At 43.7% G+C, this 14,318-nt stretch overlaps 1 protein-coding gene across 3 annotated transcripts in view; it reads right to left on the minus strand.

Moving 5' to 3' along the window:
- The window catches only part of Prkn (parkin RBR E3 ubiquitin protein ligase), a 1,182,118-nt gene that overhangs the window by 206,029 nt on the left and 961,771 nt on the right, over nt 1–14,318 (minus strand). For all 3 annotated transcript variants that reach the window (XM_021186390.2, XM_029471043.1, XM_021186389.2), the window contains one exon: nt 4,494–4,555. In XM_021186390.2, coding sequence (XP_021042049.1) covers nt 4,494–4,555 — 62 coding nt within the window. The remainder of the gene's footprint in view (nt 1–4,493; nt 4,556–14,318) is intronic.

Raw genomic sequence — 14,318 nt, forward strand, 5'->3', positions numbered from 1 at the left:
AGGCAGTGGTGGCACACGCCTTTAATCCCAGCACTTGGGAGGCAGAGGCAGGTGGATTTTTGAGTTCAAGGCCAGCCTGGTCTACAAAGTGAGTTCCAGGACAGCCAGTGCTACACAGAGGAACCCTGTCTCGAAAAACAAAACAAAACAAAACACAAAAAAATAAAAGAAAATTAAAGTTTAAATTATTCTAAATCTTTTATTTCAGAAGGGAATGGTTAATAGAACTTAGTGATTATTTTGTAGATTTGTATATGCACATTTGTGTATGCACATTTGTGTGTGAACATGTGTATGCATATGAGTATGTACATACATGCATATATGTGTGTTTGTATGTACATGTGTGCATGTATACATGTGTGATATGCATGCATGTTTACGCGTGTACATGTGTGCATATTTATGTGTATATGTGTGTGCATGTTTATGTGTATACATGTGTGCATATTTATGTGTATACATGTGTGCATGTTTATGTGTGTACATGTTTACATGTACATGTGTTTTCATGTTTGTATATGTATATAGGTATGTGCTAGCATGTGGAAGCCAGAAATCAAGCTCAGGTCAATACCTGCCTCAGGATTCCATCTACCTTGTATTTTGAAACATGTTCCCTCACTGGCCTGGAGTGTAGACTAGATGGCCAGTGGTGCCAGATCCTCCTGTCTATGCCTCCATGCCACCCAGCACCTGGATTTTAGGTGAATGTCACCACACCCAGCTTTCTTTATCTGAGTTCTGGGGACTGAACTTGGCTTTTTGAGCTTCAGTGGCAAGCAATCTATCAACTGCACTGTCTTCTCAACCTAGTGTGGTGGTTTGAATATGCTTGGCCCAGGGAGTGGCACTATTAGGAGGTATGGCCTCGTTTGAATAGGTGTGTCCTTGTTGGAGGAAGTATGTCACTGTGGGGGGGCGGGCAAAAAGAGCTTCTTCCTAGCTGCCAGAGAATGCCAGTCTTCTGACTGCCTTCAGATCAAGATGTAGAACTCTTGGCTCCTTCTTGAGTACTGTGTCTGCCTGGATGCTGCCATGCTTCCTGCCATGATGATAATGGACTGAACCTCTGACTCTATAAGCCATCCCCAATTAAATGTCCCTTATGAGAGTAGTCTTGGTCATGGTGTCTCTTCTCAGCAGTGGAGACTGTAACTAAGACACCTAGTGATTCATTTTTAATCCAAATCTCAAAATGCCCAGTAAAGACTGATGAAAATAGAAAAAAGTCACACAGGAAGAAGTAATAGTTGGCTTGTATGTGTCTCATGAAGCCCTGGATGCAGTCAGGACCCAGGATCTGTGTCAGCCCTATCAAGTTGTGTGTTAGATGGACCTAGGTTTATTTTAAGGTCTACTCTGTTGCTGGTACTTGATTGTATTGGCGGATGTAAACAATAGTTACAACCAGAAACACGCAATCCTGCTTGTTACAGAAACACTGGGAAATGTCTCAACATTTTTCTTCCTGTAAGAAGGAAAACCCAGGTTTCTGAGACCAAGTGATTTCTCTGAGGACAACGTGACACACATTTGTATGTAGGTTTCATCTTGTTACCCACTGTATGCTGCCTGGAGCACATAGGAAATCTAGAGAGTGTCCCTAGTTCCCAAGAGCCATCACACCCCTGTAGAAATAGACTTGCTTCTTCTCCAGAGCCTCACTGTGACCTGTGTGAGATGCTGCTGGTCTTGTGTTTCATTAAAATGTCACTGTTCCCTACTGATCTGCCCTGTTTATATCAGTCATGGAGGAAGTCCAGAAAGTGCATGTCATCTGTTCTTAGTGACCCTGAACTTCCCACAAGGAAGGCTTTGTGCACACTGCCCCTCCCTGCGCCCCACCATCTTTCAGCTGCCTCAACCTCTGAGACTTGTCCCATGTCTCAAGACTACAGCTCCTTCTCCATAAGTACCTTTTCATATTTTTCATAGTCTCCCCTATTGACTCTCGATGGCAAGGCCCAAGGACATCCTGTCTCCTCTTCTCCTCTAGCCCACTCATCAGCATTCATTCCTAGACACCAGGCTGCATATACTGTGCTCTACCACTCTTTCCCCATTGGCTTCTGGCTCCTCCCTTCTCTCATTCTCCTCCCAGTTCTTCCATGGCTAGCTCACGATTGCCCTCCAAGTTTTCTGCAGTGAAGGTTCCAGATGAGCCTAGTGGTTATCCATCCCAATTCAGTAGCTTCACTGTTTCTGCCCTCATCCTAACTTAGCCAGAACATGTCTATGTCTACATAACAGAACTTACTTTCCCAGCCTAACGTGATTCTTATGGGAATTCCTTTTTTTTTTTTTTTTTTTTTTTTTTGCGCTTCTATCCATTATAACCTAAAATGATTCCTAGCACTCAGTAGGTGCTGAAATTCTTAGTATACAGTAGGTGCTCATTATATTCTTTCCCATCTTCCTTGGAATGTAATGAGAGAAGGAAGAAAGTTTGGGTTTTCTAGGACATAGACATCAATATTACAGTGATGTACTTACTATATTGCCATAACTAATCAGGGCAATATTAATTTTGATTATTGCTTGATTAAATTTTAGGAGAATGCAAAGTGGCTCAACTTGCATGCAAATCTAAGAAGATTATTACAGTTAGCTTCTTTTCCTATTAATTACACAGTGAGTCTGAAATAAATATGGAAACAATTTGCAAACATTGGTGTAAGTTAGAGAGAAGGCTCCATTATCTGAACAGAGCACTCGGGTAACAAGTTCTTTCAAGAAGTCTAAGGTTCTCAATAAAAATAGCTGTGAGGTTATTGTGCAGATGAATGCATGGAGGATCCAGGTAACAACTCATGCCTGTAATGTAGGGAGATGTAGCTTGGACTTGAGTGAACATTTATATCTGCAATTCTAGAAGCTTACACTATAAGGAATCAAGGAGGCACACTGTGACTTTCTAACTCAATGATGTGGAAAAGACCCCAATTGCTTATCTTTCCCTGGCCTTTTCTGGTTTTAATCTCATCTCAGTAACGGGCAATGGTGCTTTGCCATATACGCATACTGTGATGGTTGACTTCACTGTCAACTTGATGAGTTCTAGAGCCACTCAGAAGATGGGTCTTAGCACATGCCTGTGAGGGGGTATCTTTGTTACAAGGAATGAGGTGGGAAGCCACGCCCACTGTGGGCAGAATCATTCCCTGGCCTGTGTGAGTGGAGAAGGAGAGCTGAGCAGCAGGAAACAGTCACCCCTCCGTGCTTCCTGACTGGATGTGACCTGAGCAGACACTTTCAGCTTCAGTCTCCATCACTTACCTTCCTTTACCCTGGAACAGAGGGGCAGAACAAACCCTTTGTCTCTTGAGTTGCTTTTTACAGGGGTGTCTTAGCATAGCAACAAGTAAGGAAGCTTAGACACATAACAAACCAAACTACAACCCAGAATCCATTGGCAAATGGAGTCAATGCAATTCCAGTTGCCTTTGGAATTGGTTAGGGTTGGCAAAGAGTAAGATTCAACGGCAGCTTCCCAGTTAGGCCAGCCAAAACTGTTAATTATTTAGTGTAAGTATTGCAAGGGCAATTTAACACCAAGATTAACATACTGATATAGACTCTGTAGGTTTCTAGAAGGATTAAGAGAGGTTCAGTTATCCCTTGGTTTCACTGAATACAAAATATTGGGGATACTCAAGTCACTTCCTTACATAGATTGGTGGAATAGTATTTAGAAACAATGTATACACACCCCCTAGTGTACTTTAAATCACTCTCAGATTACTAGTAATGCCTAATAGAATGCAAATACTATATACATATTATATATTTACAAAATTTGTACTAATTTTTGTTGTAATGTTTTTGTGTTCATCTATGTGTGCATGTGCATGATTTGAGGGGACACACACACATTTGGAGGCCAGAGGACAACTTTGAGTGTCAATTTTCACATTTCCCCTTGTTTGGGGCAGGGTCCCTTTGTCACACATGGTTGTTGAAGCTAGCTTGAAGGTTCCCCTTGTCCTGCTGTAGAGACACTGGGATTAGCTATTGTGTCTGGCTTTACATGGGTCCTGGAGACTCAAACTCAGGTCACATTTGCATGGCAAGTAGCTTTAGTCACTTGCAGATAGAGTGGCTGCTATAAAGTATAAGCAACACCCTGGGTACAGGAGCCGGCATACCCACTCACAGACGCATCAGGAGTATCTGTGCCTATTGATCCCTTAGGCATGATTTGTCTCTGCATTTGTTTGTTCGTGTGCCACTATGCAGGGCCTGCTTACTACTCCAGTCTTGAGATGAAATGCTCTGGCAGGGAGCAGATGTACCAATTAATAACCTGTCAGGTCTGATGGCTAGAGGAGGGGGAACGTGTCCCCACATGTATCTCTGGCATGGCTTTCATTCCTATTTCAGGGTGCCATGGGTCAGGAGACATACGCTGCCTCCCCAGGGAGGGTCCAAACTGTCTCATTAGTGTCTATCTTCCATGAGACTATGATGCGGCCTTTGGAAGGATGACTCACCTGCTCTTCTCCAAGGATCCTGAAGTGATGGAGCTCTTTAATCAGGGAGTTGGGACAGCCAGCTGTGGGAGAGGAGAATGAATCACAAAAATGTCGCTGTCATTCTGTACAGTGGTCCCTTTCTTCTATAGCATTGTGACTACCAACAGTTGATACCCATGCTGACAAGGACACATGTCTCACCAAACACAAAGGAGCCAGACCTTCAAAGCAGAGTTGGCCTCTGCCTGGGCTCAGACCGTCATTCTTTAGGAAAAGGCCGGTATGAGAATCCAGCCTGGCCTGTCTCAAAGAATAAAGATTATGACCTGGCCTTAGGATACCATGGTCCTTCTGGCACTTATTAATGTGCCCTGGTACAAAGCTGGAGTCTGTGGGGCTGGAAGGGGACAGTTGGTAATTCTAGTTTCTCTTGTGCTGATCCAGTAGTGTTTCCTGACCTCGGTTCTGCTCATTAAGACTTAGGAATGGAGGCATCCTGTCTTAGCAGGATCTGTTGAGGTTTAGAAACTCACCTTTAAGTTCTCCCAGTCTTTGGGATTTCCCATTGCCTTCCTTTAGTCATAAAATGGCATAAATAAATCTTATATGCATACTACATTTATACATGTACACATCTGTGAATGCTTCATATCAGCTAAAACGTCTTCCATCCCTAACTTCTCAATGGAATTATTCCACAGCGTTAGGTTAGAGTCATTCATAATATTAACTCCAGAAACAAATTTGATATTAAAAACCTGTTCCTTTGAGATAAGCCCCATAGATAGCATAAATTCATTGACATTTCCATTCAGGAAATTGGATCATGTGTGGAACCCATCAAAGAAGCCACTGAGACAATTCTCCTTCACTGCGCGTATCAGGAAGAAAGAAAAGCAGAAGGGATTGAGAGGGTTTCTGGATGAGGGCAGGTTAAGGAATGACACGATTTGCCTGCACATTGGCGAACAAGTGTTCTCCAAGGTAGGACGGAATTACAGTATAGGCTAGTGAAGAAAGGTGTCCACATAGAGCTGAATATTGACATGGGATAATAAAGGGAATTTAGTGTGATGATAATTCTATGTGTCAACTTGACTGGCCAAGGTGATACCTAGAGAGGAAGAAAAATGGGATGTTTCTAGCATTTGAGTTGGAGGGTTGAGATAGTTTATTTCTCTACCTGTGAAGTGAGCCAATTAAAGCAAGATTAGATTATATTAGATGCAGGCTTGTTGGGAAGGTGCTCTCAGGCAGGCAAGTTCACTGGGCCTAAGGAAGGAGGCCAGGAGGGTTGCCATGGGGAGAGAGGAGGTGGGGAGGGGGAAGCGAAACAGAGAAAGGGTACATGTGCAGAGAGTGAAGAGAAGGAGAAGTGTGAGAGAGACCAAAATGTCTGGACAATGTAGGGAAGAGCCTCTGGGAAGGGCCGCCCAGCTCCTGGGCTGGAAAATTCAAGGTTGGGGGCAGGGTGTGCCAGGTAGGAATTGAGAGATGCTGGAAGAACCCGGAGGCCAGCTCTGCTTTAGTGTGTAAAATATGCACCTCGGTCCCTGGTCCTGGTGTCTGAAGCCAACCAGGTTGAACACAGATCCTCTGTCCTCCCCTCTTGAGTGCGCATCACAGCCCATCCAGGGCACTGGACCTGAGCAGCAGAAGGTGGTGGGGCAGGCTGGGGCCTTTTGAACCTGGTGCATGCTCCTTTTTTTGCCCTCAGATCTCAGAGCCCCTGGTCTTTGGTCCTTTGATGTGGAGCTTGTATCATCCCCTGCCCCTAATCCTTTCTCCTTTGTTCCCAGGGTGAATTATATACCTCCTTCCTGGTTCTCTGGCCTGAGAGGGAAGGTTGAGACTTCTTGGCTTCCCATGTGCATCCCATGTGCTTCCCATGTGCATCCCATGTGCTTCCCATGTGCATCCCATGTGCATCCCATGTGCATCCCATGTGCATCCCATGTGCATCAATTCCAGCAGATCCTCTCCCAGATGTGTTTGTGCATGCTAATCCTCATTGCTGACCTGGCTGGATTTTGGATCAGTTAAAACACACCCCACCGGGCCATTCTGTGAAGGACTTTCTCCTCTAGGTTATCTGTAGCAGGAAGGCCTTCTGTAACCGTGAAGAACACCTTCCAGTCACAGCTCAGAGCCAAGGACAGGGAAAAGGGAAGCCTCTGCTCTCTACCTGCTTGCCCTCACCTTTTCTCAAAACTCCATCTCTCCTGTGGCTGCTGCGTTCCTTCAGTGGTATTAAAACCTACTTCTACAAGCTTCCAACGTGAACGGAAGACCACACTGGAAATACTGAGATACTCTGCCTTAAGGTCTGAGCAAATTTTTAGCCTCTCTGGTATGAGGCAGTCATTGTTGGTTTATCCAGAGGACATCCTATAAGCCATGCAATAAATCCTGTGTGTGTGTGTGTGTGTCTGTGTGTGCACGCTCGCGTGGCGCATGAGAAACCTGACTAATATAGTGACCTCCACTTGTGTATCCTACTGGTTTTTCTGAGATGCCTTAGTAATATACTTGGGTCAGTTCCGGTCCTGAATTTCTGTGGCCAGCACTGATACTCATTCAGTCTTGGGTATTATGCAACACTTTACAGTGAGGAGGTGGTTTATAAACATTCACTGAGTTAGTACCAGTGACTTTTTTTTTTTTTAATTAAAGAAAATGAATGAGTGTCCGGAGGCAAATATTTTGGTGGAAAACATAATAAATTAATTGTCAACGTCATATCTAATACCATGGAGGAGGCAGTTTGACTTCTCGGAGGGAGAGCTGAGTGGGTTCTGTAGCAGGAGGCAGAGGAGCCTTGCAAGTGAGGAAGGCTCTGCTCGCAGGGCTTCTCCTTTCTGGGTTGCTGTTCTGATGAGCCTCTGAAGAGCTAGCTGAGGCGCATGTGTTGTTTGATTGGCAGCGTAGCTGAGAAGTGCTATGGAAACTCATCAGCCACACGCCAGTCTTCCTACTTCGGAGCTCTTCAGGAGAGGAGCAATGGCTTAGTTTTCTGAAATGGTGATGGAAACAGAGGTGGCTAGGACACCAGAGATGTGCCATCATGGAGGCTTTACAGTCCCAGGGGCTGCGCTGAGGGAATGAAAAGCGGCTAAGGGAGAAGGGATGGAAAACCAGGGGTGGTCCATAGCTCAGCGGAGGCAGGTGGAGATGGAGAGGGAGGCAGCTGCACTGCCAATCAAGTCTTTAGATGTTCATCGGAACAGCAATCCAGAAATGACTGCTCAGCGTCAGTGGAACAGCAGCGCTTGTGATAGTAAATGAACAGTTTGCTTGCTCTGGTCTTATAGTCTCATCTGCATTCAGCTTACAAGGTTTTACTTTGGCCTTTTAGTTATATAAGTGTAAAACATGCGAACCTCAGTTTACATCTAGACTTAAAAATGAAATCATAGAAGTACTCTGTCTAATCTAAAGGCTCTACAGTCCCTTTCCTCCTTTATACGCCGTAGTTGACATCACCCAAAATTGAAAAGAAAAATGGTCTTCACTTATTTTTATGCTAGATAAAACGAGAAACAGAATTTGAAATTAGCTCATCTTCAGAATTTATATTCTGGGGCTCTCTTAAGGCACAAGGATTGATGTCAGTGATAGCTCAAAGATAAACATCCTGAAGACCTAACAATTACCTTTAACACCTGCGAGGTGTCACAAACTCCAACACACAAGGATGGGTATAGCATATATTGAGAAGTGGCTAGAGTCGAGGTATTAGTGACATGCACGGAGCAATACCCATCGGCTGTGACCAGCGAGGGGACATAAATCAGGGAAGTGACAGGTACAGACTTAGTGTAAAGATGGAGCTTAAAACCCCCAAACCTAGCAATGTATGACAGGCACACAGAGTCTCAGTGTAGGGTGTGTATGTGACATTTTGTTTGGGTAAAATTGGGTCAAGTTCCAACTAAAATACTACAAGGAGAGAAAGTTTTGAAGGACGAGATGCATGCCCTATAGCAAGAAATACAAAGAAACTGCTAGGCCTTTCATCTTACACAAGGTCACCAGGAGCCTGCAAAGAGCTGTGTGCTCAGCAGCTGCCTGCCAAGCGTGGACTGCGTGGCTGCTTAGTGATCCTTGTGACCAAGGCTTAGTGTCTTCTATGACTCTCCCTGTTTTGCCTCTTGATCTTCTCCTTGCCTCAATCCCTTCTAACATGCTCGTTAGTTATGACATACGTGTTTTTAAGACAGCACTCTGCCATTCCCAAGATAAACTCACAAATTATCAGGTCTTCTTTCCACATCTTATTTAGGTTAATGGGAGACAGAAAAAAAATGGGAGGGAGTTGTCGAAAGAGGGAAAATGTGGGGTGGGTCTCAATCTACTACTCGCTTTTCATGCATTGCAACTGTCTTCAGCTCCTCAAAGGCCCAGCTTCTCCTTCCTTCCTCCTCCTCCATATCTACAACCGAATTTGTTCAACAGTGTATTTCAATGTTCCTCCTTAGAAATCCAGCCCACAGTACAGTTGCTGTCCACTTCCTCTTGACTTTTTCTTTCATTTAATTTTCGGAAAAGAATAGTCTATGGCCACTCGACACAGTAAATAGAGATACACATTACAAGAAGACATCAAAATTGGGGGCTTCATCGCTCTGTACCAAGTTTTGGCCTGACTGGAGTTTTGTACCAGCTACTTTGTTTTCTGTAGATGGTTGGATATGCATCTGGATGAATATGCTAATGTAAGCATCAGTTTCTTTATCATAATATTTGCTTTGAAGTGGTGTTTTGAATGCATATAAAAGAAAGGAAGATGCTTTGGCAACATGATATGAAAAAAAAAAAGGCAAGCAAGCACAATTATTGCTAACACCATTAACGATGTTCCCATAGCTAAAGCTACTTATCTTAGAACAGTTTTTGTCTTCAAAGGGGAAGCAGCTGTCGACAGAATCACAATATCATCCATCATGCAAAGCAGCAATGGTGGGGCTTCTTGTACCCCAGTTCTGACATGTAAGGAGTTAGAACTTCATTCTTACAAGAAGAATGGTCTCAAAAAACCAAATATTAACCACTTCTCTTAGGCCCATAGGAGAACTGATGTCACTGAGTAAGACACCTCTTACCATTTGGACAGACAGGCCAGATATACCAACCAGGGTCATAACCTTATAGGCAGGATTAGCTGTTGATTCTGATCTGCCCCAGCGGTAGGGTAGAGTAGCTAGGGGTAAGAAACATTCTGGACAGCCGGGCGTGGTGGCGCACGCCTTTAATCCCAGCACTCGGGAGGCAGAGGCAGGCGGATTTCTGAGTTCGAGGCCAGCCTGGTCTACAAAGAGAAACCCTGTCTCGAAAAACCAAAAAAAAAAAAAAAAAAAAAAAAAGAAACATTCTGGAGACCAGTCAGTCACCTATGGATTTCTCTGGTCTGTACTCCCAGGGGTTTCTGAGGATCTGTGGCTCTTCATAACAAAAGTCTCCTCTTTAGGGAAAGGATGCAGACGGCTCTATTTCCCTAGCCTGCCTGTCTCTACATGGGCTTAGGTAGGGGTGGGGCAGTCTGCAAGAGTGAAGGCTTCCTGTGAATCCATGGGTAAGGACTGGATATCACAAGCTATTTTCAAGGTTACATTCTCAAGTAACAGCCATTTTCAGAGACTGAGAGACAGATGCAAAGCTGGAGAATTATAATCCATGCACATAATTCACAGAATATTACATTACTAACAGAATTCTAGGAGACTAACAGTAGATTCCTGCTGCAAGAGTAGAATTATACAGAAGAGAAAGCAATCCCAGAGGGGGGCTGGAGATAAGGCTGAATAGTGGTAGAGCACTTGTTATCATGCATGGGACCTTGGGTTCCATCCAGTTCCCTCGCCAAAAGAGAAAGGAGACAAAACAAAAACAAAAACAAACAAACAAACAAACAACAACAACAACAACCAGAATATGAGAGAGGAATCTGAAAACTATGCCACTAGCCGGCACAACCCACACTGATTAATCATAGCCTGAATCTTCAGCAGTTTAACACATATCATCACACCAAAGGCCTAGATGCTTCCATTCCCTGTTCCCCAAATACCATGTCCATGTTTCAGCAAAAAAATTAATCAAAGCCACGCTAACAGGCAATGGAAAACACAGCACAGAGAGACAAGACAAACAGGAGACACTGATTCAGGCAGGGCACTGATTGTGGGGTTAACAAGTAGGAAATTTAAACAAAGATGAATATATCAAGGGTACTAATGAAACCGGGATTGCACACAGGAACAGATGTGGCACTGTAGAGGTGGTTGCTAAGGAGTCAAGTACTGTGACAGAAAAAAGGACGCCTTTGATGGACAGAAGTTTGAAGGAAAGTCAAAAGAAACTTGCCAAATTGAAATGGAAAGAAAAATAGGAACATCTAAGAAATGTGTGAGACCATCTCCACATTTTACAAAGGCAGGAATGGCCACAAGGAGAAAATGATCTCCTTCAGATAAAGAGAGTGAGGCCTTGGCCCGGGCGGAGTTGTTATGTCCCGGCTGGGCAGGTCGATCACCTGGCTAAGGGGGCATCCCTCAGGAATGTTAGGTCTCTGCTCTGGCCAGGGTACCACTTTCTTGACTAGAAGGTAATGATTTTCCTGCTTTTATTGCTTTTACTGCTCCTGGAACACAGAGAGGTACATCGTGTCACCCTCATCCCACAAAGAGAAGAAAGGTACTGTGCACCAGAAATACTTCAAATGACAAGCGAGAGATTTAGCAACAGATACTTGGTTGGTAGAAACAAGAAAAGCTGCCAAGGGAGGGTAGTAAATGACAGTTTTACTCAGCTGTTATGCCTAGGAACCACAACAATGACCAGCATGCAAAGACATTCCTAAAAGTACAATAGTGGCAGTCACATCTTGGCAGTAACCAATGAATACCTAATTAGATTTAAGGCTTACCTAACAAGAGGGAAACCAGGCCTGGTACTAGAAACCTAGTCAACTACTCAGGGCTAGGAAAATCATAGATCTTAGCGGGGAAACTACGACTTCCACTTGACTAGACCAGAATAATTCTCGTCTTCTAAAAAGAATCCTTATACCCATAGATAACTATAGCTCTCACCCTTCATCAAAGAAACTTTTCTTTGCAGCTGATAGAGACCATCATAGGAAGCCACAAATGGTCAAAATACAGTGAATGACTCTTGGATCTAAGACTCAGGGAATATCTTTGAAGAGGGCATGGAAAGATTCTAAGAACCAGGGGGCCAGAAGTCTGGTGTGAAATTATATTTCTTAGAAACAGACATCTATAGTACCTTGGCAATATGGCCACTTAAACAAGGCCTGAATGAATACAGTCCAATAGTCATGTGCTTATCTGGAAGGGGGAAATCTTACAGGACCCACCCCCAAATGAAGAGCTATGGGTAACTTAGGAATACTCAGAGCAAGAGAACTGGTCCTTCTTAGAGATGATTCTGCCTAACTAGTTATTCAATACCAAGTGGTCATTCCTGAAATCAAATATACTCAATAACAGCAAATGGACTCAGCAGGTTATGTTTATATATTTATACATGTGTGTGTGTATATATATATATACACACATATGTATATATACATATATATGTATATATATATAGATATCATAATATATAAATAAAAATTTTTAAAAAGATCTATCAATATCAACTTGAGAGGGAGTAAGGGGTGGGACATGAGAGGGGTTGGAGATAGAAAAGGGAAGAGGGAGATGTCTTAATTACATTTTAATTAAAAAATGTAAATCCAGCAGATCATATACCTAGGAAGATATAGTTTATATATAAATGTCTACATAAATGTCTTCTAACTGCAAATGACCAACAATCCAGGCCCAGATAAAAGGTAAAGAATAAGAAGCTTATCTGTCCTGTCAGTCAATATTTTCATATATCAGACATGATTTTAAATAGCTCTATAAGCAAGCAAACGTTTGCACATGTGTGTGTGTGTGGACTGCTGTATGTGTGCGTACACATTCATGTGCCCACATTTTATTTCCTTATGGGTCACGTCAAAGCAAAGCTAACCCCAAAGGGACAGCAGAACTGTACTCACAATGGAGGACTGAGGCCAGGCCTGTAGAGAGGAGTCAGATTGTAGCCACGGTGATGGACATTCATTCGGACCATTGTTGAAATGCCAAAATGCCAAAATGTGGCTTTCCTGACAGCTACAAGACTGCTAGAGGCAACCTGGTGATTCTGTTCATGTCAGTGGCTTTCAGATTGAAATTCTGGATTTCATGGATGTGCTAGCGTTTAATTGTCCAGTGATTAGAGACAGATTATGTAATGTGTAGCATCATTCTGAAGAATGACAGATCTTGCACTTGGATTGACCTCTGGAATTACTGCTCTCCGCATCTCGACACACCGCCTGACAGATTGTTTCCATGCTCCAAAGACTGGGGCCAGAGGTCTCCTAACAAATTCCATTTTAGTAGTGTTCTTATTACTAGAAAGATTTTTCTAGACTTTAATTCTAGATGTGAGGGTGACTAAAACCATATCCATTCTTTCTATGCACCCATTCTGCGTCTCTTCCCTGAGACTTCTTGGAAATCATCCAGATTGAATGCACACACAAGAAACACCAGATGTTCATATCCCCGTTGCTTCTCTCTGCCTCTCAGGTTTCACCTTGGGGTGAGGACCAACTGAAAAGTGGTGGCTGTCTCCGTATTTGTTCACGGATTTAGTGTCCGACACTGGACCAGATGCTGGAGAGCTGGAGGCGAGGATGAGCCAGACCCTATCGGTGATGTCGTGGTGCTTCCTTCATCCAGAGAGGTTTCTGAGAGGCTGCTTCTGTGCCTCTGGGTGGCCAGGCAGGTATGCTAGACCACAGCTCTTTCCCCTGCTCAATCACATCCTCACCTTAACATCCCACAGTGTGAAGCATCCTGCCTGGGCAACCTACTGTAAATTCTAAAGCCAATAGCTAGACCCAGCCTAGGACAGACCTCTGGTCTGTGGGCACAGAACCTGTCACCGCAGACTAGGCCTTAAATGAAGAGTTTGGAATTAAGGAAATTACAAAGCAGCAAACAGAGAAAGGCTCCTTTTACATTTTTCTCAAATTCTACTTAGATAATGTCTTCCTGGAGCTCCTCCCATCTGCTCAACCACTCCTTCTGAAAAGTCTTGCCTTCATTTCTTCTGTCTTGGTGTCCTTTGCTTTCTCTTTATATCACCCAACTACTGTTCTGCCTGTGGCCCCTTCTACAGTCCCTTCTAGTTCTTTCTCCACAGGCACTGAAATATGTTGGCAGAGCCACTGAGCCCAGCCTGTCTCTGGCTATCATCTCAACACTGTACCTGTGTGGTCAGCTGTCATCTTGACATCAAGAAGCCCCATGGCTGGCACATCTGCTCACTGGCCAATGAGATCCTCCCTTCAGTTCTGGTGAGTCTGAGCTGGTTCTTCCTGCATTCCTTCCTAAGTGCTCACGTTGGTTTTGTTTGTATGGTTCTGTGCTTGTAGTTGATGGCTAGAGTTCATATCAAACTCATTGCTATTTAAATTTTAGATTTCATTGATAGGTTATTTCTCCACCATTGAAATGAGCCAATTCAAGCCAGATTAGATTAGGCTAAAGGCAGGTTTATTGGGAAGCTGCTCTTGGGTGAGTTCATTGGCCCCAAGGACTGAGGCCAGGGCAGATACCATGGAGAGAGAGGGGGAGAGGGAGAAGAGAAAGAGAGAAAGGCTACTCACACAGATAGAAGAGGAGAAGGAAGAACAAGAGGAAAAGAAGAAGAAGAAGAAGAAGAAGAAGAAGAAGAAGAAGAAGAAGAAGAAGAAGAAGAAGAAGAAGAAGAAGGAGG

The sequence above is a fragment of the Mus caroli genome, chromosome 17 (genome assembly GCF_900094665.2).
Source record: "Mus caroli chromosome 17, CAROLI_EIJ_v1.1, whole genome shotgun sequence".
In the NCBI taxonomy this organism is placed as follows: Eukaryota; Metazoa; Chordata; class Mammalia; order Rodentia; family Muridae; genus Mus; species Mus caroli.